This window comes from Cardiocondyla obscurior, linkage group LG17, assembly GCF_019399895.1.
Source record: "Cardiocondyla obscurior isolate alpha-2009 linkage group LG17, Cobs3.1, whole genome shotgun sequence".
In the NCBI taxonomy this organism is placed as follows: Eukaryota; Metazoa; Arthropoda; class Insecta; order Hymenoptera; family Formicidae; genus Cardiocondyla; species Cardiocondyla obscurior.
This window is the reverse complement of record NC_091880.1, coordinates 2,672,744-2,696,590: the sequence shown is the minus strand read 5'-3', so window position 1 is coordinate 2,696,590 and position 23,847 is coordinate 2,672,744. Positions and strand designations below refer to the sequence as shown.

Genomic DNA, 23,847 nt, shown 5'->3' with positions numbered 1-23,847 from the left:
AAATGGTTAAACTCCTCCTATAATGCATCTAAAGTTTTCAATGTCAACTATCTGTCCATGCTTCAAATTTATTTTTAAACTGAGTTTTTGTGAGGGGAGTATTATTTTTTTATACAGTGGATCAGTGAAACTTGTTGGATTGTCTGATATGAAGTTAATTTCGTTGGTAGACGTTTTTAAATCTACCCTATTTCCCCAATAATCTATGTAGGATAATATTACTTTTCCATCATCTGATTTCCAATATATATATCCTACAAGGTTGTTGCACAATAGTCCAAGGGTATGTTGCCACAGGGTTATTGTTAGTCCTGTCGAAAAAAAAAAAAATTTACATGAATTATATTTGTTCAACAGAATCCTAGAGTTTAACAAAAACGTTACCAGTTGTTATTAACGTGATAGTAGTGTCAACGGTCAAGATACCAGTCAAGCTAAGTCCAATGCTCACAGGTATGCCTATTCCATTCAATATAGTAAATTTCCGTTTTAAAATGTTAACACTTGAAATTTTCTTGACGAATGGAAATATATAAAGCACTTTGTAATCGGGAAACTTTTCAGATACGATTTCTGTCTTTTCCTCTCGTTTAACTGTGGTATAAGCCGTTCTCGTAATATTTAATCCAACAGTTCTTGAAGCACGATATATAGATCGTTCATAAAGATTCAACAAGAGTCGCGGATACATTGGGAATATTATATCGTAACAAATTACACGCGAACAAAATTACTATAACAATAATCCCTTCTAAGTAATTGTTTTAGTCCCGACTAAAATTGTCTTTAGTTTTCCATTAAATTATGGAATATTTTATTATATCTAATTTATTATACGGATACAATTGCTGTCTTCTAAATCATTCTCTGAGTTCTCTTGATAAAATCATTTATCACGATTGATTTAAATCACTTCCTTAGCTCGAGGGATACTTTCTCTATTTTAATAATAATAATCGCTGATAAAGAGGTTATGTATAAAACTAGATTAGAAAGGAAAGATCAAGCGTCTCTGCGTGAGAGCAATTGTGAAATATATATATTTTTATTATTACTGTGTTATATTTATTGCATTTGCAATAAATAAGTATTTATTATAAATACGCCAAGATGTTTTATAGGAGAAAGACGATAAACCAAGTGCAAGAAAATGCGGAAAGTGCAGTTGCAAGAAACAGTGTCGCCAACAATTGGAGGAAAATTTAGACAGTGATCGCGAAGAGCCAGAGGCTGCCATTAGCCACATCCCGGCTTTTTTCGTGGAAAACCGTAAGCTATCGCCACCAACGTTTATTTCGGTACTTGGTAAATGGTCACGTTCATTTTACGACCCTACCGATAAATTTACTGGTGCTTGTCCGCGCCGCACTACAGCCGTATCGTTCAGGTATAATTTTGCAATACGCGTAATCGTGTGCTCATTTTTTTGTTAAATATAACCTTAAGTATTGATTAAAAATGATATTAAACGCTCAATGATACATTACTAATTTATAAATTTATTTGTACGTAAGACAGCACGAATTTCATGTAAAAGATCTCTTTTATTGAAGTGAAATATCAAACGAGACAGAGCGCAGAACGGTGGCTCGATAATTTTTAAAAGTTAATGAAACCTGTAAAATTCGTACATATGTTTCATTTCGTTTCTCGTTGGTAGGTCGATCTGTAAAACGAGAGAAAGAGAGGTTCGTTGCATTCTCCAAAAGGATCCAAAAAGGTGAAAAGGCAGAGAGAAAGAGCGGCTGCGCCGAGCCAGCGCGCGTGCGCGCGGCGCCTCCACCGTTGGACTGTGGCATCCCTGGCTTGTGTTTCAGACGCGCTCCGTCCGTTAGCCATGTTCTGCAACTGTCGCGTACGGTCAGCGTACTGCTTGCTGTTGTGCGAAAATGCGTCCCGCGGACGCGCGTCCCGAGCTGTCGTGTGAACGGCCGCGACGACGGTGAACGGCCGACCGGGACGTCTCCCTTTGGTTAAGGGCGGCGGGGACGCGAGTGGCATGCGCCCGCATCTCCGGCTCGCACATCGCGCGCGCGTGTAACACGGCGGTGGTGTCGTCGCCGTCTCCTCGGCGAGGACTTTCGGAGGAGGAGAGTTTGCTGATACCAGCGTAGAGGGTGCCCGTCTGCTGCTGCCTCCAAGTCACTGCGCGTCGACGGACGACCTTGCCGGCCGACCCGATGGAGCCGCGTCCCCACGCCATCCTGCTGGCTTTGTTGTTGACAGCGCTCGCACGAGGTGAGTTTTTTTCTTCTTACCTCTTACTCCGTCACCCTCTCTTCCGGACGATCGTTCTCGACGTGTCCCCGCATCCTCTCCCGTCGCCAGGACAACCAGCGCTCGAACGCCCACTCTCGAGATGTCGGATGGCTTTTCGGTACATTAGATTGCTAAATGCGACGCACTGACGTTTCGCCCGTGTCCTTTCTTGGTCCGTCGTGCGAGATATGCCGGAGAATTTAATCGCGATGTCCTACAAAACGGTTCGTCACCCTTTACTTGTCATACGCAACGTTGAAACGTTTGAATTGCGCTTGTAATACTTGGTGTAGGCGTTCTAGCAACTTTGACAGGCCATTGAGACTTTGAAAGATGAAATTCTGTTGGATTATCTTATGAAAAAGAGCTCGATTGGTTCTCCAGCTCGAAACCGAAAGATGTTATCGTTAGGAAGTTGAAAACTTTAAATGGGAAGAAGTTAATAACGATGAAAAGTACATTTGGGATTAGAATTAAGTTAAATCGAATTTTTTATTTGACGTAAAAAATATATTTTTGAAAAGAACGTCATTAATCTTCTAAAATAAGTCGGGGAACGAGAAAAAAAAAGGAAAGAAGGTTCCCTTTTCTCTATGTACTATTTCAAGGGGGAATTCCGAGAGATCCTTGGCGGAGGATTAAATTTGAAGAGCTGTTTAATTAATGCATCCATTTTTATCGGTGCAGACTGACTTCAGTCTCTATCTACCTTACGCTTCATTTTTTATTGTCTAAGTTTGAGAGTGAAAAAGAGACAGAAATTCAGTAAATGAGGCGAGATTAGACTTAATCCACATCGATTAACTGCGATTGCATTGAAACTTGCAAACTGCATTGAGGGATTGAATGTAACGCTCGGACGCTCGGCGAGAGAACATTGTTCGTTTTATCGTCTGAAATTTCAATCGGGTCTTTCGAGGAAATCTGGCGAAGAGACAGAGAGAGAGAGAGAGCGCAGTCCTCGCGTCTTTTAACGGTAGAGAAGCGATCGAACCTCGGCGAAACGTGCGAACGGCCGACACTGATGCTAGAGGCGCCGAGAATTTGCGGAGGCGGTCTCGATTTTCCGCCGCGACAATAAACAGAATGGGATCGATAGTTGGAAATAAACGCGAAACGGATCCTTGGTTTCGGCTGCCGCACATCCGGTGCAGTCGAGGCGAGGCGGGGAGAAAAAGGCGCGGGTCGGGGCCGAGGGGATGGCGAAACAAAGTGTGCGAAGGGCATGTAACTGACGGCCGCGCGGATGCAGAAAGGTTCAAAGGTTTGGCCAATTTTCGTTCCTCTCGTGCCCGGCGAGAGAGATAGCGAGAGGGAGTCCCGTGCATCCGCGTTTCGCCAATTCGCTTAGGTTTCGTCTTCAATTTATTCCGCGCGCTTCTTCCTCCGTGCCGCGTTAAATTCATTTTCGTTTTAGACGCCAGCGGGAGGAAACGGGCGGCGTTAATGATTCGCAAGACCGAAGGCGGATGTGCGGAAAACCGGAGATACAGTTGCCGAGTCTTGGCCGATACGTTCGTTTTTCTCGTTGCTGAATCGATGTGCATTCGCGTTGTCTCTTTTTTTTTTCCCCTCATTTGTTCTTCCGTGCGATTGGTTATCTCGATCGTTCTTTGATACCTTTTTTTTTAAGTAATTTCTTTCTACACTGTAAACGTTTGTAAAGTCCATTTATTAGTATAATAGTTTCTGAGCAATTGTAATTTTTTTTTTCTTCTGTAATTGCGCGATTAAATCGCGATCTCTTAATTGCATCAGCGAAATGAGACTCGAAGATTGGTTAGCGTTTCTATCAAATCGAGAAGATCGTCGAGAAGTCGCGTGACATGAGTACCGAGCTCCTCGTTTGCGTAACCCAGCGCAGCTTCCTAAGAATTCGTCTCTCGTCGAGCTCCGAATCGATTTGTCGCGTCTTGCCTTTAATAATATCTTTAATATTCGTTGCCGTGCCGTCTATTCAGATCGCGTATAAAGCGATAGCTCAAACTCGCCTTGCGAGAGCTGTTTTCCTTTGTTACTCTCTAATCTCAACTTCCTACGTAGTTTCGTTCTCGAGTTTAGTTTGAACGACAGGTCGCGGTATGTCGTCGTTCCCGAAACGCCCTTCGCTCGTTGCGCTCTTCGCTTGTTGCGCCCTTCGTCTCGCTTGCGAATACGCGACGTTTCGAGGAGACGTTATTTCGTAATTAAGATGCATCGGCACACGATACGTAACACTTCTCGCGAGACGTTTTCGGGAAAAGTGAATTACGCTTCTACTTGACGTCGGAGACACAAGTTCGCGCCCTTGCGTTGCCGACGCACCTCGCGCGTAGAAGAAAATCAAGTTGAGAGACCCTGGGGCGTGGGGTGACTATTATTGATGCAGAAAGAAGGGAGAAACGGAGAAAGAGACGGAGAAAAGAAAGAGAGAAAAAAAGAAAAAAAAAACGGGGGCGGCGAAAGAGAAGATTATGCCGACGAGAGCGCGTTGGGGTGACTACCGTCGGGATGTACTTTTTCATTGCGATGCCGATCGTCGGTGAATCAATTCGCGAAATCAAATTGACACCTTGTTTACGGTTTAATCATTGCGAAATTAAATGAAGTCCGGGTTAATCAACTTATCTCCGTGCCGCTACTTACATTTTTATTTATTCTTATTTATTATCTGCGATAAATGTTGCAACAAAATAATCTGTCTTGCGCGGTGTAACTGCTAGCATGGAATACAATCTTGGCTTCTATTATTGAAAACTTTTACTATTTTGCAGTTAATTATAAATACAAAGTTATATTTAATTTTAATGTTACTACAACTGTTCGGAATTGTCGCGGGATTAATTAAGATCACTCTAAAACGTGCCGCGCGCGGGATTATACGTCTTATTGATACAAATCGTACTCCGATATACGTTGTGGACGCTCAAAGTAAAAAATCGACATGGCGCGGTGGACTTCAAATGGAGGTAAGAAACGAAGGCAGCGCGAAACGTGTCGGCGATATAAATTGACATCGTCCGGGTCCGGGACCGGGAGATGGGACCCTCATTGTTGCGAGAGTTCTCGCGCCCAGTCCGTCTCTCGTACTCTCGTAAGGATTCATTGAGGTTTCGCCGTGGCGGGGGCGGCGAACGAACGGCGGAGAACGGAGGAAAACATTCCGGACCCCGTTTTGTATGGGTTTATCGCGCTCGCGAATCGCGCGCAGTAAACATCCGAACTCTCGGCCGGCCGCGATCCCTATCTCGGCGATACCAGCCTCTCGCGCGTTCCGAACGCCGAGCGTTACGAGAGCCACGAGCCGAGCCCACGATTTCTCTCTTTTTCTCGTAACTTTTCGCACCGCCGGCGACCAAATTGCTCCGAAGCGGTAATAAGTTACGACAAATATTAGACAGATTATAATTACCGTGTATAATTATTTGCGACACGTATAATTGTAACTATTTATAACTGTATGTGAGTTTTGCATATCGCTAAAAATTGTAATTAATCCGCGTCTTACAATTTAGTGCACATATGGTGTACACGTACGCGCGTAAACCTGACGCACCAGCGTCAGGATGTGTGCACTGCACGCACGTAAACATGTCGTAACGTCAAGAGTCCCCATGCGGCCCGGTACGCCGGAATCCCGCGTGTGCACGCACCCTGAATCGCAATCGCTACAATCTAGGCGGGATTAGACTGGAGACTGAGGTCGAGATTAGATTGAAATTTGACTAATTATAGCAAGGTTTATTAAATTAGCTTTCCCTCTTCTGATTGATTAAATTCCAGTTTAGTCTCGACCTCGATCTCCAGCGCAGTTCGCAAGGTATTCCGTTTCCGCGTTATTCCGCGATTCTTATACTTAAAAAATAAAGGAGGAAGAGGAGGAAAAAAGAATCTAGCGCTATGAAACAAATTCACATTTGTGCGGAATGTCTGGGCGCGAATTGTTAATAAAAGATCTCACGTGTGAGCTTGCAGTTCCGAGAAACGGTGGCCCGCAAATCCGATCTTGCGAAATGCCTTGCTCCGACGCATTCGAGGGGCTGTAAACTTTATCGGGGATTTCCTCAAAGAAGAACGTGACGAAACTTTCGCGGAGTACATCTCCGCGTTATCATGAATTGTCGATAGAACTCTCGTAAAAGCTCCTGGCGATCGGGAGGGAATAAGAAAAGAAAAGGGGGGTCGAAAAGCAGACTCGCGGAAAGGAACTTGCGGCCAGGGCGAGATAACCTGCCGAAATTCTTCACGCTCGCCTATCGATCGCGAGCGTGATTAGGGGAAAGGCGTTGTTCGTCTTCTTCGGAGAACGAGCTCCGATATCGGCGTCGCTCGGTCGAATTAATTGATTTCTCGCCGATAAAGCAACGTTCTTCCGGTCCCTTCTCTCTCCTCCGTCCCGTTGACGGGATACTTGCGAGACACCCTGTAGACGACTGGCTCGCACGCGCCGCGTACCTTGCCTTCCTTCACGGTCTGTTCGTCACATGTCGAGTACTTTTACCGCACTTTTTCAACATTCTCTCCCCTGCCTGGGACACGAGAGGGAACGGGGGGGAGAAGGTGCGCGGCGCCCGGAGCCTGTCGTCGGACTTTTGCGCGCATATTAATCCCCGTCGCGAGAAAAATCCCCGAGATTTATCGTCCCGTAAAAATTCCGGGCGGCGACCGCGTGCGTGTGCAAGTGCGAATGCGTTTAAATGCGTGGCAGAGTCCCTCCCGTCACCCTCCTGTCTTTCCCAACCGTGTGAGGAATTCGCTATTCTCGTCATATCTGATGTTTTTCCCTTTGCCGTTTAAGTTTTTTTTTTTTTCTTTTAGTTTGCCGTTACTTAATTTTCTTTTTAATCGTCCGTTGTCCGTTTGATAAATAACCGCGCGTGATGAATTATTTCGTAAATAGAGCGACTAAAGGATTTACTTTCCCAGTAATTTTATGCTCCGCCAACAATTGACGTTGATCGTTTGATAGATGCGTCATGCAACGCTCTGACTCTCTAATGCGTTTTCGCATTTTTTTTCCTGTTCTTTTTTTTTTTCTGCCGTTAACGTTTGTTCGTTGCGCAAGCAGATAATGCTATCACGCTGCGTGCTCGCGAAAAAAAGTACGCCGCTCGTTTACGGAAAATCTACAGAGGCGTGAAAAGTCACGTTATCTTGCCGATATCTCCGCTACTGACGGCCGCGTGTCAACTACGAGACGAGACTTTTACGACGGCCGAGCGGAAACAAACATTTAGAACTGATAACGAATCTCGCCTGCCCATGAAACCGTGCGATACGCATAAACCCGACGGCGATAACCGGCTTCACCACCTCGTTTCAGTCGCGTGTCGTTAAAATTTAATTAAAACGCAAAACATCGCGCGCCGACTGATCGCACGGCGATTTGTTTGTTTAACGTATCCATCAGCTGTCGCGAACGCGAGGATAAAAGAAACGAAAATTACAGACAAACGTCTTGATTAGACTTCGAAATAAAAAAAAAAAGAAAAAAAGAAAAAGAAAAAAAGAGAGAAGTGCGCGTATATTTTCGTAGCTGTTGATCGGATTTTAATTAATTTCCGTGGCATTGTCTTGGCGGTTCGAATCATAAATTCATAGTTTACCGTCGCGTGGCTTGTGCAAACACACACGTACATATGTTCGGATGTATTTGTATCAAACACCCGGTGTATCGGTTGCAAGGTGCGGTGATCGCGCGCGCGAGCACGCGAAATGCATTTACCCCATATACACAATACACACACCGTAATAGTTCACCCGGTCTATTTCAGTATCCCGTGCGGTAGGTTGTCGCTTGTACTCGTAAATCAAACGGTACAGCACGCCGAATAGTTTATTTTCCTTTCGAGCGCGCATTGCGGGCATCGCGGCGCTGAATCGCGCTTTCCTTCCTCCCTTTCTTCCTTCTTCCCGCTTTTTCTTCCTCCTTTTACGTCACTCTTTTTTTTTTTTTTTTGGGAGAAAAAAGCAGTTGGCGTTTTGACTAGCGAAGCGCAGATCCCAAGAAAGGAGAAAATTCAAACATTATGAAGATTTATCAATCGAATCCACAGGGATCAACCTGGAACCCTTTGCATTCTCGCGTTTTATTATTTTGAATATTAAAATTATAGAATAATTAGGGAATTATTTTTGTTTAATTAGCTAGCGAAGCGTTTGAAAGATTCATCAGATTTTTGACGAAAATTCGGGACAAAAAGTGTTCCCGACCACTCATTGTACGAAACGTGAAAGTTCTCCCGTTTTGAATCTTGATTTTTTTTCCCCTTTTCCATTTAATCATGGAAACTTGGAGCGTGTCCGTCAGTTACCTGTCTAATTATCTGGAAATTTAATTAAATTTAATTAAATTCAAATCTGAAAATGTATTAAAACCCCGCAAAGACAAGACTGCACTTTTAGAATGGAAAACATGTTAATTTTATCGAAAATCATTACGCCGCGGCACGTGTTCCGTTGTCACGATTACCTCCGTTGACCCTGTTCGCCACTTAATAATACCCGATGAAGATTGATGAGCATTGACAACATTTCTAATTTTCCTTCTTAATGCGTTTCGCCGGCGCGTTCAGCTCGCGGTGGATGTTTATATCCCGGAATATCTTTATTACGCTGTCACGCGAATGAAATGAAACTGTATACATTTTGCTTGCATTTTTTTTTCTTTTTTTTCGTCAGCTCTTTTTACCCTCCCAGCTCTCTCTGTGTTTCTCACGTCTTCGTGCTTAATCTTCATGCGCGTCGACTAACTTTATTGTAGTAAAGTCGAACGATACGTTTCTCGGTTCGCTCGAGAGATCCTTCGAAAAGTAATAGGAAAAAAATCTGTTTTTTTTGGCTTATCTTTTGAACCTCGAATTTCAAACTTTTGTTACGCCAAATAGTATGATGGGATATTAATTTCAGAAAAATTTTAAGACGAGCGTAAGCGCGGTTTCGGAGATACAAAGAGAAGAAAGTGATGGTTTCTTGTAATCCATGACTTTAATCCCCTTGTATCTCTGAAATCGTAAACCTATACTGATTTTCCTGGGATTAATACAATTGGATGAAACGTCTGATAATACTATTTGGCAATTGGAAAAAGTTTGAGGTCCAATAAATGAGCGAAATCTGCCGTCGTTCTTTCTCGGTGAATTTTTCGGCGGCGGGAAAACGCGCTTGACGGCGCGGATCGGGTCATCCACGGAAATCATTGGAGACCCTTCTCTCGCTCGCTCTCCCGCGTACACTCGAAGGTGACAGACCACCGTGAGCGTGAAACTGTAACCCAATAACCGCTACCAGTGGCGCTCAATCGTAGCGATCGACGGCTAAGAGCGGGATATGATCGCGGAGGGTCTCCGGCCTCCGACGCCGCGGTTACGAGCGAAATGTTCGCCAATTCGTGCCGTAATCCAATAATCCGCTATCGGCGGTTCTCATTCGGTCATTCGAGGCTTAGTCGATGGAAAGGGAGGTAAGAAAAAACGTTCCACATTTCGTTTCTAGGCCGCGAACGAAAATCGGTTTTCTCCCACGTGCGCGGGAATTTCATCGACAGGCGTCTCCCGCGAGCCTCGCTTTCTGGAGATCGTGCCCCGTTTAATCCACGCCGCGCTAATCGGATAGTCCTATCGACCGCTCTGCCTGGTGATTACCGTACCGTTATAATCGCTAATTCGACCTGTTACTCCTCGTTCGAGCGTGCTGCGCCGCGGCGGGGGAAAACGGGGGTTTAATTTTCTTTTTTTTTTTCTCCCCCGCAAAAACATTTTGTCGCCGCCGACGACGTTCGTCAGCCGCGGATAACGGTGCAACATGCCCGTCGGTGCAATACCCAATTAATCGGCTGCGTTTTCCTGATAAAGAACCGCACGCGGCCGTTCAATCGAAAACGCTCGCAAAATCGGAGAGAGTGGCTGGATATATTGCCGGCGAGCTTCTCATGTTATTCCGGGAGAGGAGCGAGAAAGCGGGAGAGAAAAAGAAAAAAAAAAAAAGTCCAACGCTTGAACCTCGGACCTCGAGTTCTCCGCCGAAATAAAAATCGTGACGCGTATGCATTCCCGCTTTCCGGTGACCGTCGGTCTCGCTCACGTCCCGCGGCATTCCCGGGACATTCCGCGCGGACGACGCTATTCCGCGCGTTACATTCCGAATACCCGGGAGACGATATGACGCGCGTGCCTCCGGGCGGCGTAAAATTCTAAGCGCGCGGAGAGGATAAAAAAAAATAAGGAACCGCCGCGATCGGAAGATTTCTCGCCTCGGCCGCCGCGGAAAGCCGGGTCCTGAATACTTCGGGCGTTTCTGCTCGGGCCAGGACCAAAGGTTGCTGTTTGCACGGTTCCGCCGACGTACGCCCGTGATTCAGGCCGAGTGTTCGGCACACCATCGCTCGCCGTTTGCGTTTTCTTCACGCACGTTCGGAAAAGCCCCCCGCAACACGCCCGGCAGAATTCCAATTTCGTCACGCCACCGATTTTGAGGCGACTTCAAAGCGCGATACAATAAATGAAACCTTTCGCGTTTTCTCCCCGCCACCACCACCGTCGGACCGAAATCGGAAAATCGCACGCGCGTTGTGTTTAGTTTTTTTTTTACGGTGAAATTTCATTAATCGAAATTTATTTAAAGTTAAAACATTTGTTTCCTAAAAAGTGTAGCTCGATTTAAAATTTATTGGTTGCTTTTGGGAGGAATAAATTTTATTTATTAATTTATTGAAAATCCATACATGTATATTTTTAAGTAGAGGGTGTAATAATAAATTGCACTGTAAAGGTCAATTTATTTAATTAATTTTTATTTTTTTTTTTTTTTTTTACAAATATGTAATAATGATACGACGCATGTTCTTATTAATTAATCATCGCGTGCCGTCTGGAAAAATAAGGCACCATATTTCAGCGAAGTCATTTGGATACTGTTTCTTTCTTCTCGAGACCGCTCTCGCAATACTTGTGCTGTCGAAAAATCTCGAGTCAGCCTCTCGGAAGAGAAGAAATCATCTCGTAGCGATTTCTCGCCTCATCGTCTATAAAAGTGTACGAGCGGAGCGCGGCCTTTTCTTGTCTCTGCCCTCTTTGTCGGCCGATCGGCGACGTTAAATCGTCTCGTATCGCGATAACGCGATCGCGCCTAGGGGTCACAGGGAAAGAGCGGAAACAAAGAGAGAGAATTCAGCCGTTCGGCCGCGTCTTACCCAAGCTGGCAAAGCAGACAAGCAGGCAGGCAGGCAGGCAGGCAGGAGAGCGTCCGTCTACTATGTAGGGTGGACGACCCTTTGTTCGGATGGTCCCCCGTTCCCTCCTCTGTCCACCGCAGCCGGTTCTCCCTTCTGGCCGTAGAGAAGGGACCATCCGATACGCCGGCTCTTCCTCCTCCGCCCCCTTTTAACATCCACACCCCCAACTAACGCGCGTTGTGCACGAATGGGTCACGAGTGCGACTGCACGACGGTGGGGTCCGAAATTCGATAGCGCAATAACGCCGCTTCTAGCATGGGGCACGCCGAGCCGTGATCGTTAAACATCCCCCTTCGCAAACGGGCCGGTAAGTTCTTTCCTCCCTCGAGGGATATCGCGACTCTTATCCGGAAGCGCGAATCGCTCCATCTGACAAATTGAATCTTGCCTCGACGTAGATTTTTCCCTGGCCGAGAGAACGTCTGTTTCCTCCACCGTTAATCACTATCTTCGTTTTATTTGCAGTCAACGCGGGAGGTTTGGACTTCACCATCGAGCCGCGGGATGTGGTGGTGGAGCAGGGAGGTCCTGCGAGGCTGGACTGCGAGGCCCAAAGCGTCTTCGGAACGCCGAGCATACTTTGGCGCACGGACGACGGCCAGCCGATCACGTTTATCGGAGACAGCTATCGGTAAGGTGTCTTTTTCTTTCAAAAGGGATGTTTCCCTTGCCGCGGTGCCCACCCCGTTTATCGTTCAGCTTTTCTGAATCTGATGGAACGATTCCCTGATTCTGTTTCTGTAGATCACAGTTAGCGAACGGGTCCTTGTACATAAATAGCGTGTACGCTGGTAGTGCAGAGTTGACCGGGAGTTATCAGTGCTTAGCCTCCATAGACAATGTCGGGGCGATTGTCTCTCGGACAGCCACGATCAAACTAGCAAGTTAGTATTTAAGTTCTTCAAATCCCGACGTGCTTGAAACAACAGAAGAGTTATGTCGATCCGACGAGCAAGCGATCACTTTTTGGAACGTTAAAAATAATTATATATTATTATATCTTACATTATTTTATGAAACGGTGATGTAAAAATTCTACGGCAAAATTTATTGGCAAAATCTACCAGGTTCTTTTATATATCGGTTTCCTGACACTTTTTATCGCTTAACTTTTTTAGTTCAAGCTTTCAGAAGTTTTTATTAATTGCTCAACTTGTAAAAATTTATAGCAACGAAACGTAAACGATAGAAAATGTATTTTTTGAGAAGCTTTCATAGAGATTCAAAGTTTTATAGATAGAGATTGCAGGTATTTTTGTTTTATTTTTGTGAAAGGAAAACTTTGATTTGTTTAAAAATAAAATTTTTTTATATGTTTCGAAGCATTTGCTTTCGATATTAAAAACAAAATTAAAGTGCAATTGCAGCAAAAAAAGTTTGTTTTGAAAGCACGCACGGATCTGTTTTACGAATCACACGCTGACTTTTTTATCACCTATGTTTTTTTAAAACTGTATAATATGAAAATATCAAAAAACTGATATTTGGTAAAGTTATGAATTAATAATCAAATATAAAATTATTATTTCTACAATTTTAGTATTTAAAGTTAAAATAAAATATTTAGTAGTTTCAAAAATCTTTCCAGTATGATAAATGTTAGACACACGATTAATCTTAGAATTTTGTAAACGTACAATATATTTTAAGTTGATTAGGATTCAGAAAGAGTGAAGAAAAATATTCTTTGCCGAAAAGTGATCGCTCTCTTCTGGCAGCATTTATATAATGAATGTAACATTAATTTTCTTTGAAGGCCTTCCTGGCTTTGAAAGAGAACCTCAAGACACCATGGTTTATGCGGGACAAATTGCATATTTAAGTTGTGCACTGCCCGCTTCTTCGAGTTTATTAAACATACAATGGTTAAAGGACGAACATCCTTTAGTGCTCGATAAAAGTCGAATGACGATCTTGCCGTCAGGTACGACGTGACATTTACGCTTTTTAATGTAAAGTTTTTTTGCACATTATTGATGTAATTAATCTCGGTGATTTTCTCACAGGCGCGTTAGAAATCGACAATGTTCAGTATCACGATGTAGGATCATACAGGTGTAACGCTAGCGGTTACGGCCAGTATAGACTGAGCAACAAAGCACAATTAGGATTATTATCTAGTGATATCGGTAAGTTTTGTCGCTAATTGTAACTAATAAATGAATTAAATACGTCAGAAGCACACAGTGAAGATCACGGATACTTTTTTCGTACAGATGAGGGATTTAGCGCTCCAGTATTTATTGCACAACCCTTGCAACAAATAGCCACGGAAGGATCTGACGTAACTCTGGAATGCGCTGCCAATGGCTATCCTAAGCCGACGATTCTTTGGCTTAAAGACGGTGTTGCTCTCGATTTGACGTCACTAGATTCTAGGTATTTTAATGAACTTGAAATTCGAGATATAGGTTCGAACGTGATGTTTATAATAATAGGTGTATTTTCTTTAAGATATCGCAAAATCGCAGCTTCTAGTCTCATGATCACGGATGTCCGAGAATTGGATCACGGTTCGTACCAGTGTCGTGCGGAAAACGAGGTCGAATCTCTGGATGCGGTTGCTGAATTAATCGTACAAGGTAATTCGTGGCACACATAAAATTTTAGTCATTAATTTGCTGTGATATTAAGGCACAGCGAATAAATGTAATTTGATCTTTAGTTCCGCCGAGGTTTGTAAAACAGCCGGAGGATAAAATTGCAAGCGAGAGCCAAGATCTAGAATTTGAATGCGACATTTATGGAAAGCCGGATCCAAAAATTTCCTGGCTGAAAAATGGCGAACGTATCACATTGAGCGCATACTGGCAAATTGTCAATGGGTGAGTTTTTAGAAAATATTGTAATCTAAATAAATTCTACAAAATTATACGTAATAAGTTATTTCAAAATTTTCCAATGCTTTAATTTTCAGATATAATCTAAGAATCAATGGACTATTACCCATAGATGCAGGAATTTTTCAATGCATGGGGGTGAATCCTGCTGGTAGTATTCAAGCCTCAGCACGTCTCACAATTAATCAGCCCAGTGAGTTTTACGAGATAAATTATCTGTAGATTAGATCTTTTTAAGCACACGGGTTCCTTTTCTTATATTCACTGATATATGTCGCAGTTTTATTTTATTTTATTTTTTTATGTATATTTTTAAAATTATATTTTTATTTTTTACGTTAATTTTTATTTAAAATTTTAATTTAATTTTTATTTTTTCCCCTACGCGTTCCTTGTTAATTAACTGTTCTGCATGCTAATGTCATGTGTGCAGAGAAAGAAAAAAATTCTCATAGAACAACAACTCCCAAGACGGTTCCTAAAAAAAAATTATTACTACACCGCCAGTTGTATAATAAGACGTGGCAACATCCCAGTACTCTTTTAGGGCACACTTTCTCGTCGCACATGCCAAATCCTCCACTTTCGATAAGTCCTTCTGACGATCCTGCGGATCTTCTCCCGAGCTCGTTTAAGTATCCCAATTCCCTTTACGATCCGGAATCCCGTTTTGTAGATGACACAGATACTTTGGAAGCGTTCGACGGGGGTGGTGTTCCCTCTCCACCGAGGAATTTAAGTCTCGTTATCGTTACTGCGAGATTCGTCACGCTACGCTGGCAAGATCCCGAAAACGCGAACAGTGATTCTCTCAATTACTTTATACACTATAAACAGGAAGGGGCTATGAGGTAATTATTGTGTAAAAGTAAATGAGGATAATATAAAAGTATAAAAAAATTAATTCGCCGTTTATTTTTATAGGGAGAGAGTTGTTAATACGCAGCAGAAACTGGAAGCTATAATTCGTGGTTTACAGCCTAGCATGACGTATCAATTCCATGTAATCGCTCAAAATGCTCGAGGAAGTAGTGCTCCTAGTGAAGCATTACAAGTTACAACGCTAATAGAGGCCAATGTTCCTGGGCCTCCGATGAATCTAGAAGGTCATGCGACGAGCAGCATGAGTATTACATTATCGTGGGAGGAGCCACAAATTATTAATGGACGAATATCTAAATATATTATTACATATATGGAGGTATATACATTTTTTCCCCGTGCACAATTAATGTTGAATTAATTAATATAATGTTAAACGTTGCTAACCGATTAATGTTATCACTTTTTTAGGGCGACAATGAAGAGATAACGCGTGAAACTACTAGTACAACGTATGAATTGGTAGATCTCGTGCCTTATACGGAATACAGTATTAGAGTTCAAGCGGTCAACGAAAATGGCCCTGGCGCGTTTAGTAAGGATATCGTAATTCGGACCCATAGCGCCCAACCGACGCAACCGCCGCATAACGTTACCTTAGAAGCAGCTAGTTCAACGGTAATGTATAAGTAGATTATAAATAATTTAAATTAACTAGAGAAAATCATGTGCGCGGCATTACATTCGGACATTAGTTAATTATAATAATTTCTTTTTAATTACATTTGAATGATCTACGGCCGACTACGTGTTGCCGGTTATTTGTATTTTCCGGATAGGTTAGGTTAATTTTTATTCTTCCTTTCTTGCTTCCGTGTCAGTATTCTGGATTATCTTGAAGAACTTTAAATTACTTGACACTATATTACACTGCTTTTTTTTTTTTAATAATTATTATCACTCGACAGACGAATGATCGAAAGAATGATAGGTCTTTACTCGATACATTTTTTTTTCAGAGTATTATCATTAGATGGGAACCTCCACTTGAGGGACAGAACGGAATTATCACGGGTTATAGAATACGATATCGCAGATATCCTCATGATTCCCGATCCGGAGATCGGCGATCCCCGATTACAGTGACAACTGAAGGAAATCAACGTTTATATGTGCTAAATGGGCTCGAGAAGCACGTTGTGTACCAAGTCCGCATATGTGCCTTCAATGTCAATGGAACTGGGCCTTGGACGGAATGGACGAAAATAGAGACATATGAGAATGATCTAGACGAAACAAAAGTACCTAATGCACCAAGTAATCTGAGAGGTAAGGATCACTATGTAAAATTTAGAATGCCATTCTCAACTTATCTATAATTATTCCGCGCATTGTTACAGCGAATGCCATGGCGGATTCTATACTAGTATCGTGGCATCCCCCGAAAGATCAAAGCATCAAAGTAAGAAACTATAAATTAGGCTGGGGCAAAGGCTACCCCGATGCTGTGATACAAGTTCTTGACGGCAAACAACGATCTTACGCTATTAAGCCTATAGGTAAAATAAATATACTAAACTATTCTTTTAATATAAAAAATTTCAAGAATTTTAAATTTTAATTGTATTAATTGCTCCGTTTTGTTTCATCGTATTAGAACCAACAACGGAGTACGTAATAACTTTAAGAGCAACGAATAATGTTGGTGATGGTCAGCCAGCATACGCGAACGTGAGAACTCCCGAGCGTTTTGTATCTGAATCCGCAGTGCCTTTAATACCACCCGTTGGCCTTAAAGCTATCGTGCTCTCGGCTTCTACTGTAGTGCTATACTGGACAGACACAACCTTATCGAAAAGTCAAGTACGTTTACGTATAATCGAACTATATTATAAATCTCATAAGATTTATGACGCATATAAAGAAAAGGTCAGGCAGAAATATCTATAGCGGAAATATTTATTTTTAGTACATCACCGATAGTCGATACTACGTAGTGCGTTATACGTTCTATCATCACAGCAGCAGCCCACGATACAAATATTATAATGCTACCGATCTCAGCTGTATGATTCACGACCTAAAACCAAACACACAGTACGAGTTTACAGTTAAACTCGTTAAGGTATAAGATATATGAAATATACAATTTAATAAAAATGAAGACATTATCTTATAGCTTAATTTCCACAGGGTAAGCGAAGCTCACCTTGGAGTATGGTTGTTCTAAATCAAACTCAAGAGGCTGCACCTAGCACAGCACCTCGGGATCTAATCATTCAAACCGTTGAGGATCGCCCGACCTCCGTTTTATTACGATGGCAATCTCCTAAGCAACCGAACGGACAAATTACAGGTAGGTAAAAAATTTTAATTAAAAAATAAAGTATATTAAGTCACATTCATTTTTAGGATATCTTATAATTTATTCAACCGATAACACAAGATGGGATCGCGATTGGCTGGTCGAAGGTGTTATTGGCGATAAAGTCGATGCCATTGTAAAAAGTTTGCATCCTAACACGATGTATTACTTCAAGATTCAAGCTCGTAACTCTAAGGGATATGGACCATTCTCTACTACAGTCTCATTTAAAACACCACAAAGTAAATAATTCAATTTTTATTTATAATATTAATGTTGATTGATATTAAATTTTACGTTCATACAGTTATTTATATATATATATATATAGAATAATGTCTGCATTAACTTCATTGTATGATTGTGTAGCATTATCTGCATATATGTCATTTTTACCCGCTTTATGTTGCATTTTGTTATCCGTTCGCTGTTATTTATTTATATACGTTTATTTTAATTTTTTATTAGGCAATGGCATGGATGATGAATTGCATGATCGAGGTAAGACATTGTCCCTATCTTCCTTTGCATCTATCATCCAAATTATACACATCTAAGCATGCTTTATTATAAAACTTGTGACTAAATTTTTTTTAATGTGTAAAATATATATATTTTTAAAAAAGAAAATATAGGATAATAACTTTAATTATTTAATTAAATAAAAAAAAATTTTTTTTTAGATGGACGAACGTTTTCTAATCTGTTGATTTACATCATAGTGGGTCTTTCAATCGTCTTTCTTACTGCTATCTCGGTAGTAATCGTAGTATGTTGTAAACGTAATCCAAGCTCGCCAGATCGAAAGAAAGGGTACGTCTTAATAATGAAAAATAAAATTACATTTATTAACTAATTAATATTTGTAGTATTATAAGACACATTATATTAATAATAAATATTTTTTATAACTTTAGATATATGAAAGATTCGAATCAGAAGACAAATATCAAACCGCCGGATTTATGGATTCATCACGATCAAATGGAGCTGAAAGCTCTTGAAAAATCGTCACTAAATGGAGAAGCTTCTACCAGTGGTGTCACCAGTAATACATTGCCAAGATCAAGCAATCCAGAATATAATCAAGACAGCTTACATGGAAATTCCAGTTCGTTAGATAAACGTACTTACGTGCCGAGTTATATGGGTAAGTTGTATGTACATTGAAAAGCAGATATGGCATTTGCTGCGACGACCGGCGGCGGCTGGCGTACGTGACTTCCTCCTTTCTCGACCGCCGAGTACGGGGAGGTGTAGTAGGCCGCGTTCCCCCTCAGTCCTCGGTGACCGGTGCTCCGCAACACATCTACGCGCGCGCTTCGTGTAAGATTCGACGCACCCCACGCAATGATCACGTACGCTAGCCGCCGTCGCAGCACCACGAACGTCATTTCTGACGGTAAGGGTACTGCTGCACCATCACAGATCAAGCATTACAAGAAAAATCCACATCGTGATACTAACAGTAGCTCCGTTGAATTGATTTGCAAGGACAATATAATTTCTTTGTTATACTACACTATTTTGATAATTTTACTTCGAAATTAAGTATGTCAATTATTTCCAGTTCTTAATGCACTTAAAAAAAAAAAAGAACTCATACATTTGGTTTGGAGTTTTTCTGATTTCGTTATTTGGTTGCCTTTTACTTATTTCTTATTAGGTAACAATGACGAGAAATGCTCAACCCTGAGCAGACAGCACAGTCGTGGAAGCCACAAACCTAAATTAATTACACTCCCCGTTGACAGTGCACCTTTGCATCAGCGTAAGTAATAGTAGGGTTGTCAACTTCTAATCGTACATAATTTGTATAATTCTCTTTTTTATATTTGAATTGGTTATTTAAATCTTTTTTAAACTTTATTTAATTTACAATTATTTTACAAGCAAACGCACACATCATAAACGCATAATTCGTATTATCTATCATTATTTCAATGTAGATATCAAAGTTTCTGACTTATTGTAGCTATAGCTACGGCTACGCCGATTGTGAATACAAGTATGTCACAACCGACCATTCACACTTCGTGCAGCGATACGTCATCAGTGAGGCAGAACTATCCGCGAACAGTCGCGCAATATAGTTTAAATCGCGCGCACGTTACATTAGAACCAACTCCAGAGTCGAGTCCAGATTCCTGTAATATACCTAACTCGTATGAGCCATTACAGAGCCAGGTAAGATTTAAATATATATAAAATATATAAATTGTTTGCGATATCGAGAATTTCGCTTTTTTTTTACTTCTTTAGTTGTCGTACGGTTCGAGTGGACAGTCGTACACGGGTACCCCTCAATACAATCCTGCTCATTACGGCAACAGTACTCAACCAATGAATAATACCGTTGGGATGGAGAGCAATGCTACTAAGCGGTTGCAAGGACATCCCCTGAAGAGCTTCAGCGTACCAGCTCCTCCACCGCAGAGTGCTCCTTCCACCCCAGCACAACAGAAGCACGGTGGTTAGTATTTATTGATTATACAGTTAATAAAAAAATTAAAAGATTAAAATATCTTTTTTAAAAAAATAAAATAATAGTATTATTAATATATTGAACACTGATCATTATTTTACGTAATTAGTGTCACAAGTGACAGTAAGGCCGACGATGTCCGGGAGTCCGTACAAAAAACCACAAGGTTCGTCGTCGCAGTTGACAAAGAATCGCTTAGCTTCTGTGTCAAATACAGCACATACGTCGGAAGAAATTGAACGATTAAAGGTAAAAATCGTAATTTTATTATGCATTTATACATTAAATTATATTTACGGGCATAATAAATATATGTTAGTCGGGTAATACAATATTATTTTACTTATGATTACTCGTCTTAATCGGACTGATTGTGGTTGCAGCCTTCGTACAGCACTGAAGAATTGAATCAAGAAATGGCCAATTTAGAGGGTCTCATGAAAGATCTAAATGCCATAACAGCATCGGAATTTGAATGCTAAAGTAGGTTCCTAAGCCTTGTGCCATCCAACTGATGGATAGATTGCAACGCCGCATTTTGATGTTAATACCTGAGAGGTAAATTATTACATTTTTTTGCTACTTACGTCAAAAATCTCTCGAATAAACTTATAAGATCAGGATGACGGTAAACGAACATTGTACAATTAATTAGCGTCGATGAACGGCGCAATTAATTCGTGACTCGGATATTCGGTTTAATTGAAATACGTCTCGCCGAATCGTTGAATCACGTTTTGCTCTCTCCGGTACTAGCGTCGCTCTTGAGTGTAAGACTCAATATTATACTCGCCAATAATGTATAATCCAACAGCGTTGCATTCTTATGACGTATTTTTGATAACGCGAACAGGCAAGTGTTGTGCCGCGATTGGCTGCTTGAGGGAACTCGAGAAGCCCGCTTTCGTGTTATAAACGTTTACAATGTAATCATGTGTAAATGTATTGGACGTGTATACCAATCGGGACAATTATCTCACACGACGGATTTTTCGGCGTGTTTTTTTACAATGTGTGAAAGTCAATGTACAATGTAATCAAGTCGCGCGAGCAAAGATAGTTGAGACTGTGTCTCTTTATCTTACTTTTTTCGCCAATTACACGAAGATCTAGGGTGATTTAAGTGACACCCCTTGAGTATACTATGTGCTTTTGTACGCGTTAATCTGAGCGGCCTCTTGCCTAAAGAAAGAAAAAAGGAAAATCGCCTTGTTGTCCCGGCAAACAAGTTCATGCGTCGCTTGCCGCTATTTCGTATTCATGTATTTATATTCTTCGTCGATTCACTAATGATGCCATATTTACACATAAAAAGACGCGGCACGCGTGACTCGTCGGTGTTCGGTCACATTTTTTACGGTTTACGACGACATAGGCGGAGAGTGTTTTCTTATTTTTTTATTTTGCTTTTTGCATTTGGAGGCTTCTCGTAAAGCTTATTCGCATTTCCGCAGGATTAATATGTTATAGAAACGAGCGAGTTTTTACGTCGACAGATTAATTCAACTCGTTTAACGTAAGCACGTTACTTTATTTTACGTTTTGCGGACCGTAAAACTTCTGTCAACTTCTCTCGTTTCAAACGGCCTTTGTAAGATGTGCTCGCACTCGACATCCCAGGCAGCTCGTGTTCAAAAAGATATTTTCGTGTGCGTATCCTTCGTTGAAGCAATTACCTAATATAATTATTACGATCTCATTGGAAAATATTACTTTAGAGATAATCGTTCGCAAGCAAATAATCATGGGTATTATATGATAGGCTGTTTAATTACCAGAATTAACGATTGATTCTTGATGATCGATTGCGAAAGACGCACGAAGTCTGTAGGATTTGGTGATCGGTTTTGTCTCGCTGTACTTCAAGATTTTATGCATTTAGTCGTAAACGATAAAAACGATTCATTATTCAGAGACCACGTCAAACACTCCGTTTAATTAACGTAAGTTTTATTTTCTCCTTCTCTATGTCGCTCTTGCGAGGTTGAAGTATTATCGATAAAAGAAAAAAAGAAGCCGTATACAAATATTTTTAGTGATATCTATAATATATATATATATACATATATACATCGTATGGATTTTTGTATTTTACTTACTCGGATACGCGATCAGGAAACGGCCGTTAGGAGAAGTTTTATACACTTATAAAATGCAATGCTCAATCTGACGTCGAGAATCGTCGAGATAATATATACATATGTCCATATTTCTATCCACATTTTATATAAGCCATTTACTGCCAATTGATTAATGCATATCTAATTAAGGTACGCACATATATTTCCTTCCAATCGCTAAAGGTTTTTATCCGATGACAAATTAACCGACGCAGGCGACAGGGTGTCGTTCTGCCGTCCCGAAATAACAATATGCTTAGAATTTCTGAATCGTACTCGACCACTTTCCGAGACACTTTTATACTTTCCTAGCGTTCGAGGTGTTGTACAAAGATCTTGTATATTAAGGACGTTGTGCGCTACGTGAGTTGGAATTCGAGTGGATCAGGTTCATCTTCTATTCACGATAAAACTAAGGAAAATTAGACCAAGCTCTATAGAAGCAGTTTTTGGAACCGCGATTAAATACGTCGACTCTTTTTAAATGCCACTCAAATACCGAGAAACTCACGGCAGCGTGACTTCCATCGTAGCACGACTTTCGGATGCACCGTAAAGTAATATGATACTCTTAACTTATTGTTTAGTTTAAGCGCTGTCGAATTTTGTGACGGGCGAACTCGGAATTTTCTGAACGCGACAAAATGAATAATTTTCTTGTTATCGTAGTGCAGAGTATTGCGTATTACTTACCGGTGCGATAGTACGTAGATAAAAGACTTGGCTGGGCAATTTGAGCGGAAGAGCGAGTCTTCCGCGATCGAAATTTTGAGAAGGAGATTATCAGCGTTCGATCGTGCCGGGTTACGTACGCCAAGCGTTACATTTTTATTATTCTTTAAGTATACATAAGTTAGTTGTAAAAGAGAACGTGTTATCGAGGAAACGCGCAATTCGTTTCCAAACGTTTAGCACTGCATTGTTGTTTTTTTTTTTTTTTTTTTTTTTTACGTTGGCGATGTCAAGCTTTACGCAAGTTTTTACAATCGCGAGAGGAGCATGTGAGCTATTGATAAAGAGAACAGCTTGTATATTAAGTATACATATGAAAGTTGTATCTATATTGCGCTGTTGAAGGGAAGAAAAAGAAGTGTCGGAGGTACTTTAATTGTGAAGACAAGCCTACACGGAGGGCCTGCGAAAATATTTTACCACAAAAGTATAATTAGCATATTAGCATAGATAGCGTATATATTTATATCTACATAAGATTTATATTGATTATTTATTGACTTTTTTTTTATATATATATTATATATTTCCGCGCGCGTGCTGATATCTCCACAGGCGAATTACACGAGACATTAGAGGCTGACTTTCATTCGATCGTCGCGTCGCGTAAGATACACCTCCGATTCTCATCACTCATCAACGAAAAGATCATTCGCATCTGCATTTAAATTAGTTAGATAAATCAATTATCTAGATTAGCATTCGTACGTAAATTCGATGATATATCGCGATAAAAGAATGACCGGCTTATCGATGTACATAAGTATAAAAGAAACAACACCGCCACTTTATATAAGAGATGAACAAGTATTTATATATTATAAAAAAAAAAAAATATATATATAGCCATATATATATATATATATATTACAACTGAATATAATTCTTATATTTGTACGATATGCGATATAAGAAAGCCCCGCGAGACGAAACATTCATAACAAGTGTGTGATAATATTTGTAAAACTTGATATTCAATAAACAATTTTATGTTCTTTACAAAAGCACCTAG

At 41.0% G+C, this 23,847-nt stretch overlaps 2 protein-coding genes across 6 annotated transcripts; one reads left to right on the top strand and one right to left on the bottom strand.

The window, feature by feature from the left end:
- Positions 1-6: 6 nt before the first annotated feature.
- On the bottom strand, positions 7-1,425 carry LOC139109325 (uncharacterized). The gene is made up of 2 exons (XM_070668298.1): positions 385-1,425; positions 7-311 (listed from the first exon to the last, which is right to left on the bottom strand). Exons 1-2 carry the CDS (start codon positions 689-691, stop codon positions 7-9), a joined length of 612 nt encoding a protein of 203 aa, XP_070524399.1. The 5' UTR covers positions 692-1,425.
- Positions 1,426-1,862: 437 nt separating this feature from the next.
- Positions 1,863-23,839, top strand: Fra (neogenin protein frazzled). Of its 5 annotated transcripts, none has more exons than XM_070668356.1 (26): positions 1,863-2,238; positions 11,937-12,102; positions 12,216-12,355; positions 13,228-13,395; positions 13,478-13,600; positions 13,688-13,850; positions 13,926-14,053; positions 14,137-14,296; positions 14,389-14,504; positions 14,745-15,162; positions 15,236-15,512; positions 15,605-15,811; positions 16,153-16,462; positions 16,534-16,692; positions 16,791-16,996; positions 17,103-17,258; positions 17,327-17,489; positions 17,546-17,740; positions 17,967-17,999; positions 18,182-18,311; positions 18,416-18,648; positions 19,165-19,269; positions 19,480-19,685; positions 19,761-19,971; positions 20,093-20,232; positions 20,367-23,839. In XM_070668356.1, the coding sequence occupies exons 1-26, from the start codon at positions 2,181-2,183 to the stop codon at positions 20,463-20,465; spliced, it is 4,470 nt and encodes a 1,489-aa protein (XP_070524457.1). In that variant the 5' UTR covers positions 1,863-2,180; the 3' UTR covers positions 20,466-23,839. The 5 variants fall into 5 exon arrangements, with proteins under 5 accessions (XP_070524457.1, XP_070524459.1, XP_070524455.1 ...); XM_070668354.1 differs by having other exon boundaries at positions 1,864-2,238; positions 19,474-19,685; XM_070668359.1 differs by having other exon boundaries at positions 1,866-2,238; positions 14,988-15,162; positions 19,474-19,685.
- Positions 23,840-23,847: the final 8 nt, after the last annotated feature.

Bases quoted from the DNA above. Each gene is read 5' to 3' on its own strand.
- LOC139109325 (XM_070668298.1), bottom strand. From the start codon at position 691: ATGTATCCGCGACTCTTGTTGAATCTTTATGAACGATCTATATATCGT. The intron at 312-384 runs GTAACGTTTTTG...TTTTTTCGACAG, and splicing joins TATCACGTTAATAACAACTG to GACTAACAATAACCCTGTGG.
- Fra (XM_070668354.1), top strand. From the start codon at position 2,181: ATGGAGCCGCGTCCCCACGCCATCCTGCTGGCTTTGTTGTTGACAGCG. The intron at 13,851-13,925 runs GTATTTTAATGA...ATTTTCTTTAAG, and splicing joins TTGACGTCACTAGATTCTAG to ATATCGCAAAATCGCAGCTT. The intron at 17,259-17,326 runs GTATAAGATATA...TAATTTCCACAG, and splicing joins TTACAGTTAAACTCGTTAAG to GGTAAGCGAAGCTCACCTTG.